This window comes from Rhinatrema bivittatum, chromosome 9 (assembly GCF_901001135.1).
Source record: "Rhinatrema bivittatum chromosome 9, aRhiBiv1.1, whole genome shotgun sequence".
NCBI lineage: Eukaryota > Metazoa > Chordata > Amphibia > Gymnophiona > Rhinatrematidae > Rhinatrema > Rhinatrema bivittatum.
The window spans coordinates 15,534,920-15,559,143 of NC_042623.1; the positions used below are offsets into that span (position 1 = coordinate 15,534,920).

Genomic DNA, 24,224 nt, shown 5'->3' on the forward strand with positions numbered 1-24,224 from the left:
TCCACCCAGCAGGTGGAGACAGACAACAAAGACTCGCTGAGGTCGCCCTCATAAAGCTCTGCGCAGGCACCAGCCAGTCAGTTTTTCTCTGTCTCCAGCAGGTGGTGGACTTGCATCTGTGCTTGTGGATCTTGGCCAGTCTGGAGTGAACAGGCCGGTTTGACTGCCTGTGGTGAAAGCAGTATCTCCCTCCCTCAGTTGAGTGTCTGAGAATCAATCTCAGGAGACTTTCCTGGTTTTATAAACTGAAGGCAGGGAGCCATAATTCCAAGTTTTCAAAGAACCAGGACTGACTGCTTCTCTTTTAACAAGGAGCCAGCCGCAGCCTTCCTGGTAAGTTTGAAAATGCATCGTTGTTTCCGTTTATTCACTAGTGCTATAATCACCTTTAGTAATTAGGATGTAGCTAGAATGAGACGTGAGCTAAAAAAGCTGAAGTGGTTGAATGGCAGTTGAGATTCGGTGCAGCCATGCAGTTGGGGTGCATTAAAGCTCCCGGCAGGATTCCACGGTGTGCGTACTCTTAGCCAGAATGTCAGGGGGCATTCCCAGAGGTTGCAGGAGAGGGAAGAAAATAGTGCTCGTACCTTACATTTCCAGAAGTACATGGTTTATTTCCCCCCCTCTCTGCTGCAGAGGACACAGCTGCTTTTGGAGCACCGTATTAGCATTGAGTACATGCGCTGAGCACACCCACGTACGTTACAGGTACGCAGTCTCTTAGAAAAGTGCCACCTATGTGATCTGGGAGACACTGAAAGTGGAAATGCAAGACCAAAATCCCAGCTTGCTTTTTATTGCTGCCCAAGCTCTATCAAACAGAGAACAAGCTTTGCATGAGCCCCTGCACTTGGTCTTCCACTGAATTTTGAGAACTTATAGGCGTATAGGAAGGTCATTGTTGCATATGCAAAACAAAGCAATAATCGAAGCATATCACTTTTTTTTTTTTTTATTATTTATCAGCATTTTCATACAATTTACAGAGAACTCCTTTGCGACATAACTAGGAGAAGAAATCTCTAATACGTGTTACATATTACATATAGATCAATATATGTATCTACTAAACATAGAAACCTACAATTTACCTCTTTATAATTTCAAAGGAAATATCTGGGGAGGAAGGAAAATCAGAGGAGACTTAATAAGAAATCCAATGTAACAATACTGCTTGATACTCCGTCACAAAAATTACAGATCCCTTCCCATATTGCAGATCTCTGCCCCCCCATTCAGGAACAGCCTCAACTGCACATCACATTTTTTAATGTTATTTGTTCAATTTCAGTAGAGACATTCTAGGGCTTTACAGCTGATTCTTCCTTTAGGTACCTACTGGAATTAAAAAAAAAGATGCATCTCTTCAAATTACATAGCACCAAGGTTCACGGGACATACATGTGCAGGTTTTCCTTTCCATCGTGCAAGAATGCTTTTAAAGTCATTTATTTCATTTGCGTTTGACAGCCTTTATTCCTGCTACTGGAGGCGCTGCCATAAACGGGATGTAATTTGCCTTTCCTAAGTGATCCCTGACGATAAATGGATAACTTATGTAGAATTTTGCAATGTCCTCGCCCTCCCCCGCACAAAAATAATGCAGGTGTTTAGAGACGCACCAAACCAAAATGCATAGAAAAAGGAGAAAAGGCAAGGAATGCTTTGACGAGAATTCTAAGCACTTTAACCACGTTCTGTGGCACAATTCTTAGCAGAATAGACTTGAAATTAAAAGGACACATCCAGCACTAAAGATTGTTACCTAGACTTCAATTTATCATCTGCGTAAAGTTGAGCAACCTTGTACAGTTTGCAAATATGCAGTGTGCTAGAGGTGGGCTTCCAGAGTCTCTCCGCACCCCCTTAAATCATTTTATGTTATTAAATCAAAGGGCGTCTGGAGTGGAGCAGAGCTGCCTGGAGTCCCTCGCTAAGAACCCGGCAACAGGTCTCTCTTGTAGATTTCCACTGACATCCAGAAGCTTCCTTGAGAAATAAACGTCCACGATGTGGTCAGTTCTCAAAAATGCTCAGTATTTCACTTCAGAACTTAAATTTAGGCCATTTTCAGCTGACTAGGTGCTTGTGTTTTCGGCTGAAAATTTCCCTAAATGTCGGCATCTAAGTTAGAGGTCTAGTACAGAAAATCAACGCTAAGCCCCATAACGTTTCTTTGCACCCTAACTCCACCCTCAAAGTCACTCAATGTTTAAGCACCTAAAGGTAGATATTCACAAGATCTGGGTGCCCAACTTAAGGATTTAGGTGCCTAGATCTACCTAAATGAAAAATTTCCTTTACTGAGCGCCCAGATTTAGTGACCTATTTTTATTAGGCCCCTAAATTTAGGTGGCCCAAACTGTGGCAGAGTGAGGGCAGGGTCTGCCCAGGGAAAATAAGTTCGTGTCTCAGCACCAGGTCCCTAAATGAAGACATCTTGGTTTTTAGGAGCCTAAGGTGAATTTTTGGCCTAAATCATAGGCCTCTAACTTCGACTGAACGTCCTCCTAAATTTAGGAACCTAGAGGTTAACGTTTTTTAACCCCTTTGACTTACTTAGTGAAAGGCAGAATATTAAGATAAATAAACTAAACTGAATTCTTTCTTTGAGAATTGATCTACTAATGAATATGCAAGCACCTAAATGTAGATGCTCAGCCCTAGTGCGTCTTCAAAGGGGTTGATTAAGGCACCTAACTCCCCAAATCCTATGAATGTGGAATCCCCTACTCTCTCTTAGGGCCTCTGTTTTAGCAGGGCAGCGGGTTAGGTCTTTCTGAAGACAGAGATGATTCCAAATGTTTGTGTCAAGAATAGCTCATTACTTTATTGTAATTTTTATTTTTATTTCTGTTTCAAAAACTGTGGTAAGCTTCAAGGGTGCTGGAGGAAGCTGTAGAGTTCTGGCATTATGTAATCTTTGTAATGTCCCTCGACGAAACCCTTTCCGTTATTGTGTACGAACCAGCAACGGACGTCGGTGCCATTCACGGTATCTGTCCTGTAGTCCTTCTGCCAACCCCTGAAAATCAACCAGCAACAACGGAGTCTAAGGTCATGAGATGATAGCATGCTAAGGTTGACTTGAATAGCTGATGGTAATAATTGGATTTGTATACTGGCTCCTAGCTCAGCATGCACTATACAAATGTTTAGTACTGGTAGTAGTTTGAATTTCTGCATGGGGGGAACCTGCACGGAGCAGCAGTTACTACCCTTAACAGACACATAGGGGCAACCTGCACGGAGCAGCAGTTACTACCCTTAACAGACACATAGGGGCAACCTGCACGGAGCAGCAGTTACTACCCTTAACAGACACATAGGGGCAACCTGCACGGAGCAGCAGTTACCACCCTTAACAGACACATAGGGGCAACCTGCACGGAGCAGCAGTTACTATCCTTAACAGACACATGGGGGCAACCTGCACGGAGTGGCAGTTACTACCCTTAACAGAAACGTGGGGGAAACCTGCATGGAGCGGTAGTTTCTACCCTTAACAGAAACATGGGGGTAACCTGCATGGAACGGCAGTTACCACCCTTAACAGACACATGGGGGTAACCTGCATGGAGCGGCAGTTACTACCCTTAACAGACACATGGGGGTAACTTGTACAGAACGGCAGTTACTACCCTTAACAGAAACATGGGGGTAACCTGCACGGAACGGCAGTTACTACCCTTAACAGACACATGGGGGTAACCTGCATGGAACGGCAGTTACTACCCTTAACAGACACATGGGGGTAACCTGCATGGAACGGCAGTTACCACCCTTAACAGACACATGGGGGTAATCTGCACGGAGCGGCAGTTACTACCCTTAACAGACACATGGGGGTAACTTGCACGGAGCGGCAGTTACTGCCCTTAACAGACACATGGGGGTAACTTGCACGGAACGGCAGTTACTACCCTTAACAGACACATGGGGGTAACTTGCACGGAACGGCAGTTACTACCCTTAACAGACACATGGGGGTAACCTGCACGGAACGGCAGTTACTACCCTTAAGAGAGCACATGGGGGTAACTTGCACGGAACAGCAGTTACTACCCTTAACAGACACGTGGGGGTAACCTGCATGGAGTAGCAGTTACTACCATTAGCAACTTGCTGAGCAGACTGGATAGACCATCTGGTCTTTATCTGCCATCATTACTATGTTACTATGAATTTCAGTCATCATGTAGATAACACTTCAGCTGTTTCCACTTTGCCAGAGTTGCAGATTTGCTGAGAAATCGCTCTCTAAAGGGAGAACTAGAAGAGGTGTTTCTTTAAACCAGATCTATGACCCACAGAAATATAATATTCAGAATGTTATGCCCTGCATTTTCTCCCACTAAAACAGTGGCCTTGCTATGTCGCTGGAAAGCAGAGTGTACCACACTGGCACGCAAGTCCTAACGTGTGAGACGAGAAGGTGCCATTTTTCAGTAATGACTGATATTACTAAATAAAACAGAGTACTAGACTAATAATTAAACAGATATGCCCGGTTTCCAAAAGATTATGACATAGGTATAATGCAGAAGAAATGACTGAAAATGCAGCCTTTATGTTTTTTTTAAAGGAATTCCAAGGCCTACCTGGTGACGGTGATCTTGTGTCCTCTCACAGCCATGGTGGCCTCTGGTTTCTCTGGATCTGCTCCAGGTCTCACATTGGAGATGAGAACTTCTGGTTCAAGCATAAACTGGCCTGGATGGAAAAAAAGAAAAGAAAAGGAAGAGCTCAGAGCGCTGCAGTGCAAGGATATCTTTATTTATAGCATTTGTAATTTAACTCAGACTATAAGACCCCCCTATACTGGTAGGCAGGATCTAGAAGGGGTGCGCATTTGTTTTTAACGAATTCTAAAAATGCAATGAATGAGGTCCTTTTTGGGTCTTTCCTAATGAGCAAACTGAAAATAGCCTCCTATGAAAACACCTGAACATTTTTTGAGTATTTTCGTAATTGTGGCATTTAAAAAAAAAAAAAACCAACGGATCACTGGAGACCCTGTCTGGGCTTTCTTAGGGCCAGGCCGGGGCCTCCAGTTGCTCTTCCCAGTCCCGGTGCTTGAGAATTGTCCCCAGCCACCTTGCCCCGGTACAGACGGCAGCATTTTAACGTATGGCCATAGAAATGTATGACAGTACAGTAAAATGGCACCAACTGCACCAGTGGAAGGAGCCAAAGTGATGCACTCCTGGTAGAGAGCAACTTTCTGACGTGGAGGCCTGCTCCACATCTAGGCCTCCACCCTGGGCCCAGCCAGGACCACCAGAGGTCCTTTTGTTTTGGGGTTTATTTTTCTTGTTTAATTTTTTTATTTTTTGGTTTGGTAAATGAACTGAAAAAAAAAAAATTAAACTAAATAAAAACTCAAAACGAAAGAAACCGAACCAAAACCTTTGGGCTGCACATTCGAGGAATCTGGTCTCCCTGGACGTGGGGGCAGTGGTGTTTCAAACACATTTTGGTATTTTTAAATGTGTACATTCTGGAAGCTTCATGGGTCTCTCTCTTTTCTTTTTTTTTTTTTTTTTTTCAAGGAAAGGAGATGGGCGGAAGCAGGCGAGACAGAGAAGCTTTAAAATATATTGTATTTATTAACCTAACCAAAAGTTCTCCTTTTTCTCCCCCAACAGCTTTACGTTTTTTTTTTTCATTTTGCTAACAGCCAGCGCAGCAAAGAAAACCTTCCTAGGGAGGTGAAGGCCTTTCGCTGCTCCGTGGTCCTTGACTGCGCCCTCCCTTCAAGGGTTCAGCGTACTCTGGAGCTGGCTGTAAAGGCAAGCTTGGGACCCTCTCTGAGTGCTGGGGACTGGGCCTGGGCTAGCCGAGGGGTGGCAGTGGTGCCAGCCCCGCAGGAAGGACCTTCGAAGGACTTCAGAAAAGACTCGTGAGGGGGCCGACACAGCCTGCTGACAAGGGCCGAACGTCCAGGGCTCACGCCGGGAAGAATTCCCGTCTCTTTCCACCCAACTTCTCTTACACTCAGAATGCAAAGCTTCTGCAAGCGTCGCTCTGCTTCAAGAAGGGACTTAGAGAGAACCTCGTCTTCTCTCGCCAGCAAACAGCACCCCAGGCAAAGGTTGCCGTGGGTGCCCCCTTCCCTTTCTGCTTCACATTCTTGCAGACCGAAAAGGGCAGCATGGACCTCCCCCCCCCATCTTGGATCCCAGGGCAGTTGGTACTTCCTGCCTTGTCCTCGTTTTCCCTTAAAAACGAAGAGGAGGTGGCGGTGGAATTTCCGAGGCTGCATCCCATAATTCATTGCGGCTGACTCGCCTGTGACCTGCTGCCCTCCTGCTTGGACATGTGACCGGTAAGAGAGGCAAGCAGGGGTACAAGTACAGAAAATCAGTGCCTTAAAATGTTTTCCTATGCTGGCTCCCCCCCATGCTCTTTTCATGAGGAAAGGCTCTTTTAGACGGCGTCTGAGAAAGCTGAGCCCGTTAGAGTTTCACCGCTCTTGCGTTGGTGGAGCAGAAGCAGGCATAATCAATCACCTATGAGTCCGTGAGCTCCGGGAGAAAACCTGTTTGTGTGGGGAACGTAGATTCCCAGGAAGTCCACGTTGACCGGGTGCTTCTTCCAGACGCGGTGGAGCAGCACCAGGAAGGACATCTCCGCGCCCGCCGTGATGGTAACGTTGCTGTTCCTCGCCACAGAGATTAGCAGGCTGCGGAAAGACACCGGGGCAATAATTAGCATCTAGTAAGGAACAGAGGCAGTAGTGACGGCACGAGTGGTCAGAGTCGGCTGGGACTCAGGGTGTCTCTTCCACTGACCGCTCTGCAAATTGCGTCAGTACTGGCACCCACCAAGCTGCTAAATCCAGGCCCTAGGGCTGCCAGCTGCCTCCTTTTTTTTCCCCCAAGAGGCTGAGCCAGTCTCAATTTGTGCTTCACTGTGCTCATGTATTTGTGTTTGTAGTGTATTTTTTCAATTTATATTCCGCCTTTTGGATTATGTTCAGGTACTGCAGGTACCCGCTTTGCTTAGCAAACTCACAATCATCTTCCGTGCACACAGTGGGCTAAAACCAGGACTGGATTAGCCTGCCAGGAAAAAAAAGTGGAGTCAGCAGGCAATCCTAACAGGTCATGCAGGGGAAGGCAACTCCGGTCCTGGTGTGCCACAAACAGGCCTGGTTTCCAGGATATCCGCAATTGAATATGCATGAGACAGGTTTGCAAGCTCTGCCTCCATTGTATGCAAATCCATCTCACGCATAATCACTGGGGGGATATCCAGAAAACCTGGCCTGTTTGTGGCACTCCAGGACCAGAGCTGCTCACCCCTGCCAGCAGTATATGACACGGCATGGTATGAGAGAAAGGCACCTGGGCTAATCTGGGCCGACTGGGTCAAGTGGCGAGATCGCTGAATGGATCAGCCCTTCCACCCTACTTCCAGAGCCCCTTAGAACGTGCAGATCGATGCCCCTCAGGCAGGTCACACAACTCCAAGACCAGCCCCAGGGATAATGTGGTGAAAAAGATACCAGCTTTGCAATTTCTGGGCGTCTAGATCTGTTTTTGGAGTTGTGGATCCCATGCCCACAGTACCTGAATGTAATCCGCTTTGAAGTGCTGAAAGGCGGAATCTAAATAAACCATTTTATGGCTTGTGTTCCCATTCTGTCAACAGGGAGATGAGATGAGAGCAGGCATCATAATCACAGAAGCAGAGCAGTTACATAGATAAACAGCTTCCAGGCTGCTAAAGCTTTGTAGCATTCAGCTTTGGCCCTCTCTCGTCTGTCCATGGCAACAGAAACAAGGAATACCGAGAAATTCTCATCATATTCCTTAATACCCTATCCCTGCAGGTAATTATCTGGTTCCACAATTATTCTTATACAGCTTCACTACCTATCCTTAGTGATTCAAATCCACTCTGAAGCCATTTTGGAAAGAGGCGGAATATTAAATATTTGGACATAAATAATTAAGTAGCAGATTCCATAACGTGATCGCTCTAAGAGTGACTTGCTCTTTCTGAAAAATCAAATATAATTTTCCAATTGGTATCATCAATGTATGCATTGGGGAGAATATTCAAAGAGTTCCAGGGGTACTAATTAGCATATATGCACATAGGTAGGCTGTATGCGCATAATCGCTATATTATAAACACAGAAAGTAGGTGTGGACTTTAGGTTTCGCCACGAATAGACGCACAAAAAAAAGGGGGCGTCTGAGAACATGGCCAACAGTTACACACGTAAGTTGCTATTTTATAAGAGACTTACGTGCGCACATTTGTCACCTTATTCACGTAATTTTACTCCTGCTAATTATCTTGGGTAATTGTTTATTGGCTGGGTGGGGGGAGGTCTGGTGGAGCTGGGGGAGTTCAGATTGAAGAACCAGGAGTGTCTCCATGACCTGGAGAAGGACCGAGCGAACTGGCGGAGGAATCGGAAAACCGGTCATTGCAATTATGCGTGCACATCTTAAAATATAGTGACATATGTGCGTAAATCGGGTTTTATGCAAGTAAGCCTCGCTTTATTTTCACGCGTAAAATATATGTGCGTACATTTTTAAAACTGGTAGGAAAAGCATGCACGTTCAATGCATTGAAATCCTCGCTTTGCATTGCCTGTATTTGTGCGTAAGCATACATACGTACATATGTTGTGGGGTGGACGCACGGCTTATAAAATACTATTATAGATCTCCACATGGCCATATATGCATGTATATGTGGCCGCACGGAGCTGTTTGAAAGTTTCCCTCATTGCCTAATGGATGTGTCATTCAAGTATTATTTTGCATGGAATTAAATAATCCTGTGCCTCTAGTGGCCTGCTCTGGATCTGTTTAATCAATCTTACAGCTGCTGGAAGAAGAGTATTCCTTGTCTCATTAAAGAGACAGACGAGCAAGCTAAGGAGCTGTGAATCTAGGAGAAAGTTTGTAACATCACAACAAAGGACACGTCTAAAATAAACTTACTTTCCATGGCTTACAGTACTCGTCTCAGACCACGAGTGGATGCTGCTGTATGGCCCATCTTTCACTGTTATCTTCTCTGTACTGATTTCTATTTTTAAATTCTGGTTTCTGAAATAAAACCCTATGGTTCCAAAGAAAGTGTCCAATTTGTGATTCTTACTCTTTTTGGCTCCGACAAGCTGCCCATTCACAACAACTCCTAGAAAGGAAAAAAAAAAAAAGGAAAAAGAACGAAGGAACAAGTTGACAAGTGATGCCATGAATAAAGATTGTGCCTATGAGAAATGCCAACCGAACTGCAGACGCCGAGCAATTCTGTCACATTCCGTTCAGTTGAAGAAGGATGACGGTCATAGTAAATATAAACACCTTAAGAAATGCATTGAAAGGAAAGCACTTGTTACAGGGCCATGACACATTAAAAACCAGAGATGAAAGCCCAAGACATGGACTAGATTAATTGAATGCACCCACGTAGCCATCTAGGGAAATTTTTTGGAAAAGCTTAGAAGCCTTTTCTGTGGATAAAACAGAGTTAACCCACCTAAGTAAGCTATATTTGGGTAAGTGAAGTTTTAGCTACTAGAAAATCTACTCATACATTTGGAATCTTAGAGCAGAGGGTGTTCTGGGGTTGTTTTGGGCCTTGTCTAGAAACAACTCTCAAACATTTAATTTTCAGAAACGTCCATGCGTAGCAGGCCTGGTTCTAGCGAGCACGCTTTCCACCATCATTTAACGGTACACATTACCTTTTAGGGATGTGCTTTCGTTAGAAATTAAATAAGAAATTTCAACAAAATTTCACATTTCGTTTCATTTTGCTTTCAAAATGAAACAAAAAACCCAACAAAATTTGGTTCTTTTTTGTTTTGTTTCATTCGTCTTAAAATGAATGGAACAAAGTGCCCCACCAGGAAGACAAACTCCCTCCATCTCCCTGGGCTCTCTCCCCATACTCCCAGCTTCCACCCCCCTCCCAGCCTCTTACTCCATCCTGAAGTCCAGCACCACTTTGTATTACTGCACCAGCATGGCAGGAGTGACTGGGGATCGCTCCTGCCCCCATGAAAAACCCATGGGAAGAGGCCATGTGATGCTTCCTTTTCAAACTTTGGCATTGGGGTGTAGAAGGTGGGGCCTGGACCGTTCCTTCTTTTAAATTATTCCATTGTAAATCAATGAAACTACAAAAAAATGCAAAAATAGAAACAAAATGAAACAAAGAATTTTCTGTGCACATCCCCTAGCACTTATAGTTCTTTTTCACTCAACGCACAATAAAGCTCTGGAATTTGTTGCCAGAGGATGTGGTTAGTGCAGTTAGTGTAGCTGGGTTCAAAAAAGGATTGGATAAGTTCTTGGAGGAGAAGTCCATTAATGGCTATTAATCAAGTTTACTTAGGGAATAGCCAGTGCTATTAATTGCAGCAGTAGCATGGGATCCTCTTAGTGTTTGGGTAATTGCCAGGTTCTTGTGGCCTGGTTTGGCCTCTGTTGGAAACAGGATGCTGGGCTTGATGGACCCTTGGTCTGACCCAGTATGGCATTTTCTTATGTTCTTATAGCCACGCAACAAACGGCAGCTAAAAAGCATGCCGGTTTGCAGTTTATACCAGAGTTGCCTTTACTGGCGTGAATATGAATTAAGTAAGCATGGAAGGCATTAGATATAATCACACGATGAAATCTATTTGATCTGCTTTCTCAGCACATCACAAAGTATATTATAGGGATGGAAGAATTGGTCAGGAGATTCAATTTGATCCATAATAAGGAAATCCTTCCCATTATGGACCTCAGCAGAGTCGTACTGTAAATGTGTTCCTATCTCACAGGATATAGCTGTAGGCAGAAGTTAACTGCCTGCCTCTATGAAATGGATTCAGGTTTTTTTTTAAGCTTAGAAAGGCAAAATTAAAATATATATTAAAAAAAAAGTTATATAACTTGCAAAGGGTCCTTACAGGTGTACTTTGTACTGAGACCCCCATCATGGTTCAGCCACTTAACAAGGTCTGGATCTTGCATCCCTGAGATAACGGGCATGGGAGAGTGGCCCCATCCCAACTGGTGAGGGCCAGTTCAGGCCTTGTATAATTTTATGGCAGCGTAAACAGCAGCACATTTATATGCACCGCCAGCAAGCTTTCCTTTACGGGGCTCTCTTTTTTCATTTCATGCCTGTCTGTCTGTCTTGCCACGCTCTCTCTCGCTTACCTGAATCAGGATCTGATACCAAGTTCAAGATATTCCCGGGAGTCGAGTCAATATTGAAGCAGATGTCTTTCTGGCTCTTAGGCAAGTGAATGATGAAATGTGGGTCATTGTCGACTGCAATGCAAGAGAGGAGGCAACGCAGAGAGTTAAAAACATCAGGGAAGTGCAGTTCGTTCCTCCATGAAGGAAGCAAGAGCCTCCATGAAGGAAGCAAACAGAAGGACGTTTTACAGAGAGCGGGAGAAGGAACAGAACCGCGCAATAATTCAAACTTCAGCCTGCTTTTCTTTTTATGTGATGAAGGGCGTGCCAGCTCCCTGAAAGTCAGTCGAGAAATGCATTCATTTAGTCCAATAAACAAAAAGGCATCATCTGATAGATTTTTGGTTTTGTTCACCTTTCATATTACACCCGTTCTTCCATCTCGTCATTGGTTACCCGTGCCGTGGAGAATAAAATTCAAAATGTTGACACTAGTCCACAAGGCACCAAGCTGTGATACCCAGTTCACGTTTAAAACCTCTGCAGTTTGACCAGAGGATGCATTTCCTGCATAATTTTGATTATATTGTATATATCAGCAGGAAGCCATTTCTACATCTGCTTTAGGAACACTACGGTTCAGCAGGTCTCTTTTATTTGACTGTTGTTTTTATGCATTTTATTTTGACTGTTGTTTTTATCATCGGATGGTGCGGCCTGTATGTATTTTAAATAAATAAATGGCTGGAAGAAAGCTTGCACACCTGCAGTGTCAGTGAGCAACAACCAAATACACATTATATCTACATGGGCATACTTAAAAAATAAAATTCTCTATTTGCATTCACTAAGGGGAAATCAGAAGCCCAAGCTTGAAGCTTACCTATTGTTATGTGATGTGCCTGTGGCGGTGGCGTAGACTCAAGCAATGGACCCGTCTCGAGCGCCTGAATCGTGTCTGGATCCGTTGTGGGTTTCACCCAGGATGGAATAGTGCTTGGAGTTTTTGTGCCGAAAACTGGGGAACCTATTGAAAGGGATTTGTTGAACAAATTAACATCATTTTTCAATGTAATAGATTAGACAGAATCTGTTTTACGCAGAGCTAAATAGAATGCATGATTCCGAATATCTGGAACGTCTCAAAGAAATGATTTTAAAACCCGCGCGCGCGTCCATGTGCACGTGGTTCCCGGCACTCGCACACGGACGCGCCAATTTTATAACATGCATGTGTCGCTGCATGTTATCAGAGTGTGCGGGCGGATGGTGTCACACGTGCACAATTGGGGGATTTTACAAAAATACGCGCGGAGACGCGAGTAGGGTTTTCCTAGTTCCCTATACCCCTTCCTACTCTATCTCCCTTTTCCCCCTCTCCTCTCCTCCCCGACCCCTTTGTTTTCAAACTTTCTGCTCCTTTGGAGCAGAAGTAACTTCCGCGCGCCAGCTGGCTGCCGGTACGCGCATCCTTGGGACAGCATCTAATGGCGCTATCCTGCCCCCGCCCCCCTGGCCCGGCACTTCTGCGCGTACCAGGAAATACGCACATGGCCCGGCCCTTTCTAAAATGCACTTGGCGTGCACACAGCCCGGATTTTTACACACGCCGGGCTTCATAAATTCGGGCGTTGGCTATTCACAACATTTGCATCTTTAGCTGATTTTGATTTTGTTAAATACCATGGCAGAAGCCCTAAAAAAAAAAAATTTCAGCTGTCAGTATCAGCAGTCCCTTTCATGTAGTTCTTAACTGCCTCCATTGGCGATTTCTGCTTTCATATTCTGAAATCAAAGTGAATAAAGAAAAATATATCCGACTGAAGAGGTACATCCGACTCTATGGAACCCAAGTTTCCAGACTTCCCAACCAACACAAGAGCTAGGCCACTAATCCGAAAGCACCCAACCCAGGGCAGGAGCTAAGTGAACGTCCCTCCCGCCCCTCAGCACCCCCATGGAAGGGGTAAGGGGGGGGTGGTCAGAGTGCTTCCCAGCCCTAGCACTTTTTTCGGGGCTGGTGAGAGGGGGCCCAGAGGGACCTGGCAAGGCCCTGTTTCATTTTTTTTGTTGTTGGATGTTGAGTTTTGGTTTTTTTTTTAAATGTTTATTTTGTCTCTGCAAGGGACAGAAATAAAATAAATATTAAATGAAGCAACACCAAAAATGAAATATGGCAGTGTGAGTGAGACGGCTCGCGCGGACGTGGACTGGAGTCCTAGCTCTAAACACGGTTGGATTTGTGGCTTCTCTTCCTTCGCTGCCTTTACCATGGCGAGACCTGTACAGCTCACCAGCCTGCATAAAATCGGGCGGCAAATACGCGTGCATGTTACATCGGTTATGAAAGGGGAAAGCCCACACGTACACGCTCCCTCGTGGAAATTATCCCATAGAAATATATATATTTTTAATTTATTATTTTATTAAAGTCGAAAACACAAAACATTGTTGAAATGCATTTGTAGAACAGATGAATAAACAACATATCAACATTTCTTCAATCATTGTCTGAAGTTTTATCTTTGTTTCATTCCCCTCTCCCCACTCCATCGGGGGTATTGCTATCACTCGGCAGTAGAAATGTTATGTGAGAGCCTAAAAACAGAGAATACGCAAACTCACGTGCGGATAAAATGCTGCCGCCTGTCAACGTCGGCCACATCTCACATATTAGCGCTATTTGCTAGCCAACGTTTAGAGGTTGCCATGCCTTCAAATATCGTTGACTATTGCTTCTTAGCAAGAGCTCTCATCCTATGGACAGTCCCAGTCTAATATTATCCTCTGTGGGCAATTGATCCGAGCGCCAGGCCGGTGCCATCTCGCTGCTGAGACTATGAGATGCGTGAGCTTCACCTTGTCAAGACGGCAAATCCAGAGGAATATTCAAAAGTGCGGTTTCTGGTGTTAAGGGGACCCGCTCGCCTGTGATTGTGTGCATGAGTTGTGTGATGCACTCCCAGAATGAGGTTAACCCAGGGGCAGCTCCACCACAAATGGTAAAAGGAGCCCAGCTGACCCCATCCCTTCCCAAAACAGGGATCGATCCCATAGAAATATCTGAGGGAGATTTTATGTGCGTACTTTGGAAAAGTGTAATCTCGCCCCCCCAGGCCCATCCCTGGGAGAGGTTCTACTCGGTCCGGGTAAACCTAAGCGTGAACGTGTCACACTCTCACACAAGTTTACCTGCCTGTTGTGCTGGCCATCTTATGAGAATTCATTTCCATGGGTAAAGACGCTGTTCTAACCCCAGAAATGCTTTGGAAAATTACCCTTGAAAAGCTGCGGCTAGAGGAAACCATTCCCTGCTACAGTGCATCTTTTCTGTAAATACATGGATCAATTAAAAAAAAACATACAACAAAAATCTCAGGGTGAGAATAAAGGATGAAAAGGAAAGACAAGGAGGAACGGAGAGAGGAGCACTGACCTGGGCAACAGCCCGACCTGGCGTCTTTCGGGGAGTCTGCCAGCATCCTCTCGTCGCCATTGGCGCTTTCGATCAACATGGCCGTGAGCGGTGTCACTACGTGATGGTCAATGGACAGCTGTAGGATTGTCTTTGTGATGTTTCTTTTCTCGGCTGCTGTTGGCGCGAGGTTCCTGTGACGAGAGCCATGCAACGCAGGTGACTGTGTGCACCAGCCTGCTCCCCAGTCCCCAGAAAGAGGGCATTTTCAAAGCTGTGGCTATAAACAGGGCAACGCAATGAGCTGCAGTCTACAACGCACGTTTATTTCTGCTGGAAAGGAAAAGCCGTGGCCTCTCACCTCTCTGCCAGGAGCTGGTTTATGGTAAGCTGAGCCCAGTACTGCTTGGCGAAATCAGGATACGAATGTTTGCTTTCAGCCAGGAATTCTTCCAGAGCCTCGGTTTCTGCTATGGAAGTCATCACCAAATCCATGTTCGCCTAAATTAGAGCCAAAAATACAACAGCACCATAAAACACGTTTTCATGTGTTCTTTGTGTAACAGTGAAAGAATGAATTATGGGGAGACCACATCCAACCCTTCCATCCAGCTGGGTGTGCGTGCAATGTCCGTGCTATAGGTGCGCCATGGGACTAAAGGGTCCAGGCGACAGAAGAAGGGCCCGATCACAAAGAATGCATTTGGAAATGTAGTGGACTTCCAAAGGGAGGATATACCTTTCCAAATTTGTTAAAGACGAGGTTTCATGATAGCCAAGACTGGAGATCAAAGTCCTCTTTTCGTGAACCATCAGGGGGTACTGTAGTGCATTTGCTGTTAGTCCACTCGAATGTGTAGAACAAAGAGTCAATAAACAAGTTGTAGGTGAGAGTTTTGTGTCTGTGACCAGCATTCAAGGGCTGTGCCCCTTCAATCAGTTTAATGCACTGATGTGACCTACCCAGGGCCAGCAGGACCATTAGGCAGAACTAGACGACTGCCTAGGGTGGCGTCAGTGGGCAGGGCTGTGCCAGTGGGCAGGGCTGTGCCAGTGGGCAGGGTGCCACTTCAAAATGTGAAAAAGGTGCGACAGCAGTCACGGAGCATGCACTAGGTTGAGAGATAGTGACCACAACGCTATATATCTACCACTGTCAGAGGGCACATCAACTCAGGGTGGGTTTTTGGGAGGGGGGGGGGAGGATAGTATTACATTGGTCTGCCTAGGGCGCTACAAACCCTTGCACTGATCCTGAACCTACAGCTTGTTGGCTGACCTTTATTTCTATGTTACTCAGGGGAGAAGCTGAATTTTAAAACACACATATCTGTGTTGGCTCGTTTGGACCCGTGGATGGTGTACGCTGATGCAGAGGTCTAAGGTGTGAGTCTCCTGTGTGCCAGCATTACTGAGCAGGGGCACAATATGGAAGGAACCCCTTTGGATCCTCAGGCATGAAGGAAGATTATTTCCACTACAAGGCTGAACCCCACTGGCCATGAAGTTTCCTCCAAGTATTGGGAAGGGGAGCCCTGGACGAGATCTCACTTTCATCCCTATTTTGGCAAGTAGGCTTCAATCCCTTGGATAATCATCCCAGAGAAGCAAGGGAGAGAAAGAGAATGAGGTAAACTGAAATAGAAATAGTGTGGCTTTTAAAGCGTTGTTATGTATATGATAACTGGATCGCTGCTGTATGAATGGCTTCTCTACATTAAGACAAGGACAAGCAGCCTTGAAAGATGGAGCACATCACAAATTCTCCTTCTTTAGATAAATTCTGCAGATCTTGACACAGAAATCATCAAAGTAAATATGGTCAAAGCCTTAGGCATTTGCTTGGCATCTGCATTGTGGACAACGATTGGTGGAGCATCTTAGATGTAGTAACCCCTCCCCTACCTCCTGTACCATGATTTGTGTCAGTTCACCATCTCAGGTCAGTTCTTCTGCCGGTGATGAACAGATTTTGTTTTAAAGGAGCTCTCCTAGATAAGCCCAAGTCTGACTTTCCATTCTTGGGGACATGATGATGTCCATTCGTACACTCTTGTGTCTATGTAGGTCAGGCATTTTTCTAGAATTTAAGATTTTTTCCTGGCTGTCTAGGTCTCACACAGTCACAGTACCGACAGTGTTACGACTATAGGTACCACCAACACCTAGATGATGACTCACAATATTCCTCCCCTCCCGCTCCATTATATTTCCACAACCCAATTAACTACACACAATCCAGCTCAGTCTTAACCTTATCTGTACAAATGCTCTACCTTCGTGTTCTTTGTTCCGGGAAGAGGAAGAAACAATTTTTAAATGCCTCCAACTGTAAATCTGATTCAACTGTAATTGTAAGTGAACTTGCACCTAATGTTATCATTATTGTAACTGTAAGGCTGGTTTCAGATTGTTTGGGAAAAGGTGGATTCTAAATAAAATACTTAATAAGTCTTGTAGAAAGTCTACAGAACAGCTACCAAGAGTGAAAGTTAGACTAACTGGAAATAAGATCTATCATATCAGAATGGAATATACCTTATCCAGTCCTGGGATAAGCCTCGCATCAGAGTACACCTGCAAGAGGCATCCTCTTAGGCTTCAATATTTGCAATAAAGAGTCAAAGAGCCAGGATTGAATTCAATCTGCTTCCCCTCACCACCCAACTCAAACTTTGCTCTATGCTAAGCTGTCCTGGAAAGGATTACAAACTGAATCTGCCCCAGTGAAAATGTTAAATTCCAGTTTTGTATCCCAGTACATGCCAGAACCAGGCCAGTCTCTCCTCAGATTAGTACCGAGGAGAAGCACATCCAAAGTCCAGGATTACATCTCTTGTTTAATATATGACGTTTTGCAGGAAGGTTCCCTACCAGTGATGCTCTTTGGGGGTGCTGTGATTCCTAGTGCTCCAGGCTTGCATTTGACCATGAGCTCAAGGTACTGCCGCTATCATCTTTGCTTTTCTGAATACACGTTTGCTATGGAGTGCCACATCCATTCCTTCACTTCCAAATTAGCGGTAACCCAAGTTTCTCCCTAACTTTTGAGAGGTTCGTCAGCTCTGTATTTCTGTGTTTCAGGAGAGTCCAGGTGTAGCCAAAGTCACCCACTCCTAGCACCAATGAATCAAAAAGGAAATAAGAATATGTAAATTAAGCAAACTTACGGTACTTGCTCGGACGATGCTCTCTAAAGCTTGTGCGCTCTCCGGTTCGACTTTTCCTGCTACAACAATTTCGGATCCCTTAAAATAGTTGTTGAAACTGTTTTGGGTGACATCACTAATGATGCCCCCTGAGTACTGCATCACAATATTGCGGAGAAGGGGCGTGGATATTCGGTTATAGAATTCCTGCAGTTGGAAAGATATCAAGGAGAAGTTGGAGAACCATCACATCGTCATTTATTCATTTATTTATTTATATTCTGCTTTTCGGCACGTCATGCTTTATACAAGACAAGAAGGACAGAGCAAAAAAGCCAGCATGTTAGAATGCATAATCAGTCAAAAAACAGAAAGCCAAGACTTCCCGAGAGGAGAGGAGAGTGGGAGGTGGATATTCAAACACCTCGAAGGCAAGCATTTTTCAGTGGAAAGGAAGTTCTAGAGCAAGGAATCATGGCATGAGGTTCACGAAAGGTAGAGGTAGGAGCAAAGACAAGGGGATATTTCTTCACTGAAAGGGTGGTGCATACCCAGAGCAGCCTCCCGGTGTCGGTGCTGGAGGTAAAAAGTACAGTAACAGTATTCAAGCAGCCATTGGATAAGCATAAAGTGATCAAGGACGGTCTGTGGTATTGCAACAGGAAAAGAAAATAGGCAGACCGGATGGGCCTTGAGGTCTTTGGGTCTTATTCAATAAAGAGATTTCACATGTTGTGCCAATGGCAACATTCTTCATTGAATAAGGCCTTTTAACTGCTGTCATTTCTAACTTTCTACAAGTCTTCCAGGAAATGTAAAACTCATAATTTTATACACTTTGGCTTTGGGACAGCAAATTTATTTTTTCCAGATGGTAGAGATGGATGTAGTGAGAGAAGGAAGCAGGATTAGCACTATATGTCTATATTCTATTTTAGTACCAGAAGCCTCTACCAGCCCTTCTACTTCAACCTTGGCCTGATTTTCAAAAGCTTCTGCGCACATAAAGGGGCTCTTTGAATATCACCCTAGGGGTTATGAAGTGTGCTTTTACGTGTCCTTGAAAGAGGCAATCCCAGGGCGGCAGAGAAGGGGGCATGGAAACCATTTTGCATGCATACTTTTGATTTCCAAACGCATGTTACTCTTATCAACCTTACTCTTATCAACCTTACTCTTATCAACCTTACTCTTATTATATATTCGCTCATTGTAAACCGCCTTTTGTAGGCACAACAGCTCCCAGCCCGGGATCCTCTCCTTTAAATAATCAATGTATTCAAGCTCCCTTATGGCTTTCTGTACATCAGTTTTTCCAGCTGTACATCAGTTTTGCTCCCTATCTTACTTAAGCATGGCCATTCATTTCGCTAATTGTACTGTAATCTTGATAATTTAGATCGGCCCTTTGCTCACGTTTGGGCTTTTAAGGCTGGGCCCTGTCAATTGGTCATAATGCATCCATATGTTAGTTGCTCAATGTTCTAACATCGCATTCATATGTTAGTTGCTCAATGTTTGAACCTAGGATTTTCTCATTTCTCAAAATCCCCTCGCCACAGTTAATTGTATCCCCTTCTCCTTGTATCGCCCAGAGCTAATTGTTAGCAGCTCAATGTGCTCTTTGTTTTCTCAGTTATCGCTTCAGTTGTTCTTGTAAAGCTTTTATGACCCCGCACCACTGTTAATTGTATCCCCTGTTCATTGTATCGCCCCCGAGCGAATTTTGCGGTTGCATTGTAAACCGATGTGATATGTATTTTATACAGGAACGTCGGTATAGAAAAGTAATAAATAAATAAATACATAAATGTGTGTAAATGTATGCATACACGTTTCCACCCACTCCCCAGCAGGCCCACATATGTATGTTCTGTGCGCATGCCACGCAGGATTCCAGGCACACTGGCTACATTTCGAAGCAGGCTTTCCGTGCCTATGTCTGCTTCGAAACTTCAGGCTGAAGCCTGCATGTACTTCCTGTAAACAGACTTCAGCCCTAGCTGGGCTGTTATAAAATTACCCACCCTATGTACGGGAGGCATGAGACTGCTCCATGAAAGATCAGATATTTAAACTTCAACTACTGCCTCAAAGGTCATCAACACAGATTTTTTCGAATTCAGAGAAACCTGCTTCAAAGGGAGTTTCACATCTACATTTGGCATCTGCTGTGAATGGGAGTGAAGATTGACTGGGTAGGACAGAGGTAAGGTCAAAGGCCCAGGAAGAGAAGGAATTGTACACCTTCAGCTGGCCAGCAGTTTCCTGGTTTCCATAAATCCTCTGTGCTATGCCGTGGTTATCCAGCGCAATTTTCTCCAGGAAGTCGTAGTCCACATCAAAGCCAATCCCAAGCGAATACAGGGAGAAATCATCACGCATGTTCTGCTTCACGTTCTGCTGGATTTTAGGCAATTTCAGCTCACCTGGAGGTGGAGGCGAAGATGGGAGTGAGAGAAAGAAGGGAGAGGAGAATTAAGATATGCAGGAAAGAGAATTTTAGGGCACTGGCTCTGTAAATTGCTCTGTGTACTAGAGTCTCCCTAGAGCGCCAGTGCTCCTTGTGGTCTCGTTCAGCTTACCTACGGTAGGGTCTCCATCTGAGACCAGCACGATTAAGGACACTGATTTGGGGTCCAACATCCCCAGCTTCTGAGCTTCAGTTAGGATAAAGATTGCTCGAAGTAGTGCTTCATTAATGTTTGTACCTGTCAAAAAGAAATGACATCAGAAATGTGTTACAGAGAGATAAAGAGAGAGACGTCAGCTTTGCCCGCTTGGATATCAGTGGGTCGTGTGATCCCACTTAGTTCTGTGATGGGGACAAGGCCACCAGAAGGAAGCATCAGATATGATGTAAACACTAAGCGCCTTACTCAATACATTCTTCTTCTCAGGATACGCAGCACTATGCCCCTAGTGCTCAGCACACACCAACTTAGCTAAGAGCTCGCCACACTGTAAAACCTCCAGAAAACAGACAAGGGAATGAAGGAAGTCCGGATCACTTTAAACAAAGAGGTTCAAGCCAGTATAGCAGACATGGATTGTGTTATTCAAACAGCTCTGTAACAGTTTAAAAACATGTATTTAAAAAGATGTGACTACTCGCTAACAGAAGGTTACAATGTCGTCTATACTAACAGGTACCGCAGCGATACAGAAAGAACTTGCCTTCTCAAGATTGCCCTAGTATTGAAACAAAGCTTTGTGACATGGGAATTATTTTGATTGGCAAGCTTTGAATAGTAACACAAAGTCGTGAAATATTTGGCCAAGTGCATCATGTCACCTTACTAAGGGCAGTGATGCATGGACCTTCCAGAATTCTTCCACCAATCACGGATTTCTGCGCTCAGTGAGACAAATTACGGCTCATCTTTGTATCGCTCACCTTGGCCCAATCTAATCCAAAATCATTGCTTCCCATCCTCCATTCACGGTAATAAAATAGAGCGTTAGATAGAATGATGTTAGGAATGTTCTAAGGAAGCCCATCTCAAAGCCTAATCTCACTGAAAAGTTGCAGTGTGATTTGGGACTTTTTCCAGAATCACACCTGGGTCTCCTCAGTGGAGTAATAACAGCAATTGCATTTCCTCTATCCTTACAGGTTCGCGGTGGCTTATGCTTCTTTTATAGACCAAGTACAAAACTGCCTTGCCTCAAAAATTCTCCATCTCCATCAGTTATTCTCCTCGATCTCTTTGCATTTCCTACCCTGTTGCCAATCTTTTGCTCCCAAAAGATGCCCCTTCTTATTAACCTTAAACCCTAACGTGCCTGGCATGGTGTGCATTGAAGCTCTTGCTTCTTAAGAATACTACTTTCTTCTCTCAGTCACCTACCCCCGTTGGGTTGGACATTCTGGATGTATTTCTTGGCATCTGAGGTTTCCATGGGAGAAGCTGACACTAACTCCTCTCTCCAGCACCGCACATTGTGGTTGAAGTCAATTAAACTGAACTGGTCTTCAGGTCGAAGGTCATCCAAGATAGTTTTCATAGCTTCCACGGTCTAGAAAGGGAGGTCCATGATGAGACACTGATACAAACTAAAAACCTGCAGCACATTTGTTTGTTTTCCAGTGTTTCTGAGGCTGAAGTAAAGATTTGGGTATGAAGTGAACAAATTGATTGTAAGCAATCACAGCAGAATAGTTATACTGCCATGGTGAGACCAACACATCAATACAATTCATGTTTAATTGTATTCTTTGTTCACAATTTCTGATCTGATCTGAAAAACTGACATTAGAGAGTCTTAATGCTGGTTTTGGCAAGATCCATGATGACTTCAGAAGAGCGTTTTTATCATGAATCTCAGGCTTTTCTGTTTTACTGTATGTAATAAAACACACAAAACATTTCGGATCATCACTGAGTTCGCTGATTGACTACAGCAAGTGGCATTAACGGCCTCAGAGACTCCTGCTAATGTACACACACAGGAGACTACCCAGTTTCCCATGCTTCTGTGGCTTGTACCCTATTGCAAGCATGGAGATGTTCTTATTATTTTATCTTTAGGTACATGGTGGAGTAAAACGAGGTCTGACTAACCTTGACCCCTTTGACATAGAGCTATACCTGATCATCCTAACCACAGCAGGCACCTCCCTGAAGGAACTAGTGATGAGGGCTGGGATGTCAGGAGAGAGGTTGGAGTTTCCAAGGCTGATCCTGTGGTTCAGCTGCATGGGTTCTAGTTCCAGGGCAAACCTCAGGATCAACCAAGGGCAGGGGTAGGGAAGTGTATTCTGGCCATGAAGTGGTCTTTCATGGCCTACTTAAATTTGCCTTTAAATCTATGAAGTCAACTCCATTTATTTTACTTAGCTATATCCCACCCTACCTGCGTATGGCCTTGTCTGCCAGTTGCTTAATGAGCAGGGCCATGTCTTGCTGTTCTCGTTGATTTCCTTGCTAGGAGGGTATTCAGTTGAATAATGTGCCTTGGTGCCTGCACATGTTTCGGATTGCTATAGAAGACTTACTTGCTTCATTTTCAATCCCCACATTGAGCCGCTCACATCAATGACAAACAAAATGTTTTTCGGCAGAGGAGCCAGATTATCAGGAGCAAAGAAGTGAAGAAAATAGCCATCAAAAATCTGCAAGAGAAGGGTTGAATCATGAGGTGAGTAAAGAGTCGTTGGGTAGGTCAACAAGGCATTGTGCACTTTATTGTAAGGTCATATTTTAGCCCGAGAGGAATGGATGGGAAGAAAGTAAAAAAGTAACTCCTTGAGAGTCTTAAGCCAGTCTCTGATTCCTCTGAATCTCCAACCCTCTCCACGGGACCCCTCAGCCAGTCGAGTTCCCCGGCTATCCACAATGATGTATTTGCACCTGCTAGAGACCCAGTACATATCCGCTATGAATTTCCTGAGAATCTGACTCGCTGTGGGGTCCCGAGGACAGGTCTGGGGACTCCTACGTTAAGGGCTCTACTGGGTGCTGAACAAATGCTTTCAATTCAGAAGTGAAAAAGTGTAAAAAAAAAAAAAAAGTACATCTACTCTCACCGCTTTAATTTCCAACCTACTGCAATAACCTTCCAGGACCCACCAGTGCCTTATCGCAGCCCTGCTGGCAGGCTACGGATGGGCACATGCAGGGCAGCGCTAAATCCAATTGATGCATCTGATCCACAGGTTCCAGGCCAGCGAGCAGCTCACAGACGGGGCACGGAGCAGCAGAGGAAACTCTCTTAGGGAAGTGAAGAGTAATGGTCTTTGTTTTCCTACTTTAAAACCTTACAGGTTTGTCTGACTCTACAAACAATAGAGAATCCTACAGTGCAAAATGAAACTTCTTGGGGGAATCCCTGAAGGATCTGAAGGCTTTTGTAGTGTTTGCAGAGAGAGAGAGAGAGAGAAACCCACACAGAGCACCCTCGGCCCATGCTTTCCAAGGCCTTGCATGGTCTAGCCCCAGACCTTTTGAGGGATTGACTGACCTTGCATGAACCTTGGGAAATGACCCCTTTCTTTTCAGTCTGTGCAATTAGAAGTTCCCTCTGTAAAAGCCGCTATGCTCTAGAGCACGCGGAATCGGGCCCCGAACCCTGGAATGTCTTTCCCTATGCAGCTCGGGCTGTTGACCGACTTGTTAGCATTTCGATAAAGCTGTCAAGTCGATCCGGTTTAAGGCGATATTTAAGGCATTAAAAACGGCAGAGGAGAGGGGAAATAGCTTTGGGGTTTTGTTTTAAGTGAGCTTAATGGGGGACATGTGAAAGTTGCTGGAATGGGGTTAAGGCTCTGAGTTTCTTTTATGTATTTTGCTCTTTTTGATTGTTGCAAACCACGCCAGTCATTTGGGGGGTTTTGGTTTTGTTTTGGGTTTTTTTTTCAAATTAAGCAGAATGTAAATCCCAAACAATAAATACATAGGGGGTAATATTCAGTCATTGGATAAACTTATCCAGCTAACTTTGGCAGGATATTCAGCCGTGCAGCTGCACTGTTGAATATACCAGAGT

General features: G+C 44.6%; 1 protein-coding gene across 1 annotated transcript in view; it reads right to left on the reverse strand.

Moving 5' to 3' along the window:
* Positions 1-969: 969 nt before the first annotated feature.
* Positions 970-24,224, reverse strand: part of ITIH2 (inter-alpha-trypsin inhibitor heavy chain 2) — a 42,640-nt gene continuing 19,385 nt past the window's right edge. The window contains exons 9-21 of the mRNA XM_029616499.1: positions 22,735-22,851; positions 21,587-21,755; positions 20,321-20,446; positions 19,983-20,164; positions 17,757-17,942; positions 14,948-15,087; positions 14,608-14,780; positions 12,055-12,198; positions 11,190-11,303; positions 8,970-9,168; positions 6,513-6,685; positions 4,602-4,713; positions 970-3,025 (exon numbers count right to left, since the gene is read on the reverse strand). Of these exons, the coding sequence (XP_029472359.1) occupies positions 2,878-3,025; positions 4,602-4,713; positions 6,513-6,685; positions 8,970-9,168; positions 11,190-11,303; positions 12,055-12,198; positions 14,608-14,780; positions 14,948-15,087; positions 17,757-17,942; positions 19,983-20,164; positions 20,321-20,446; positions 21,587-21,755; positions 22,735-22,851 (1,983 nt within the window). The 3' untranslated portion in view covers positions 970-2,877. The remainder of the gene's footprint in view (positions 3,026-4,601; positions 4,714-6,512; positions 6,686-8,969; positions 9,169-11,189; positions 11,304-12,054; positions 12,199-14,607; positions 14,781-14,947; positions 15,088-17,756; positions 17,943-19,982; positions 20,165-20,320; positions 20,447-21,586; positions 21,756-22,734; positions 22,852-24,224) is intronic.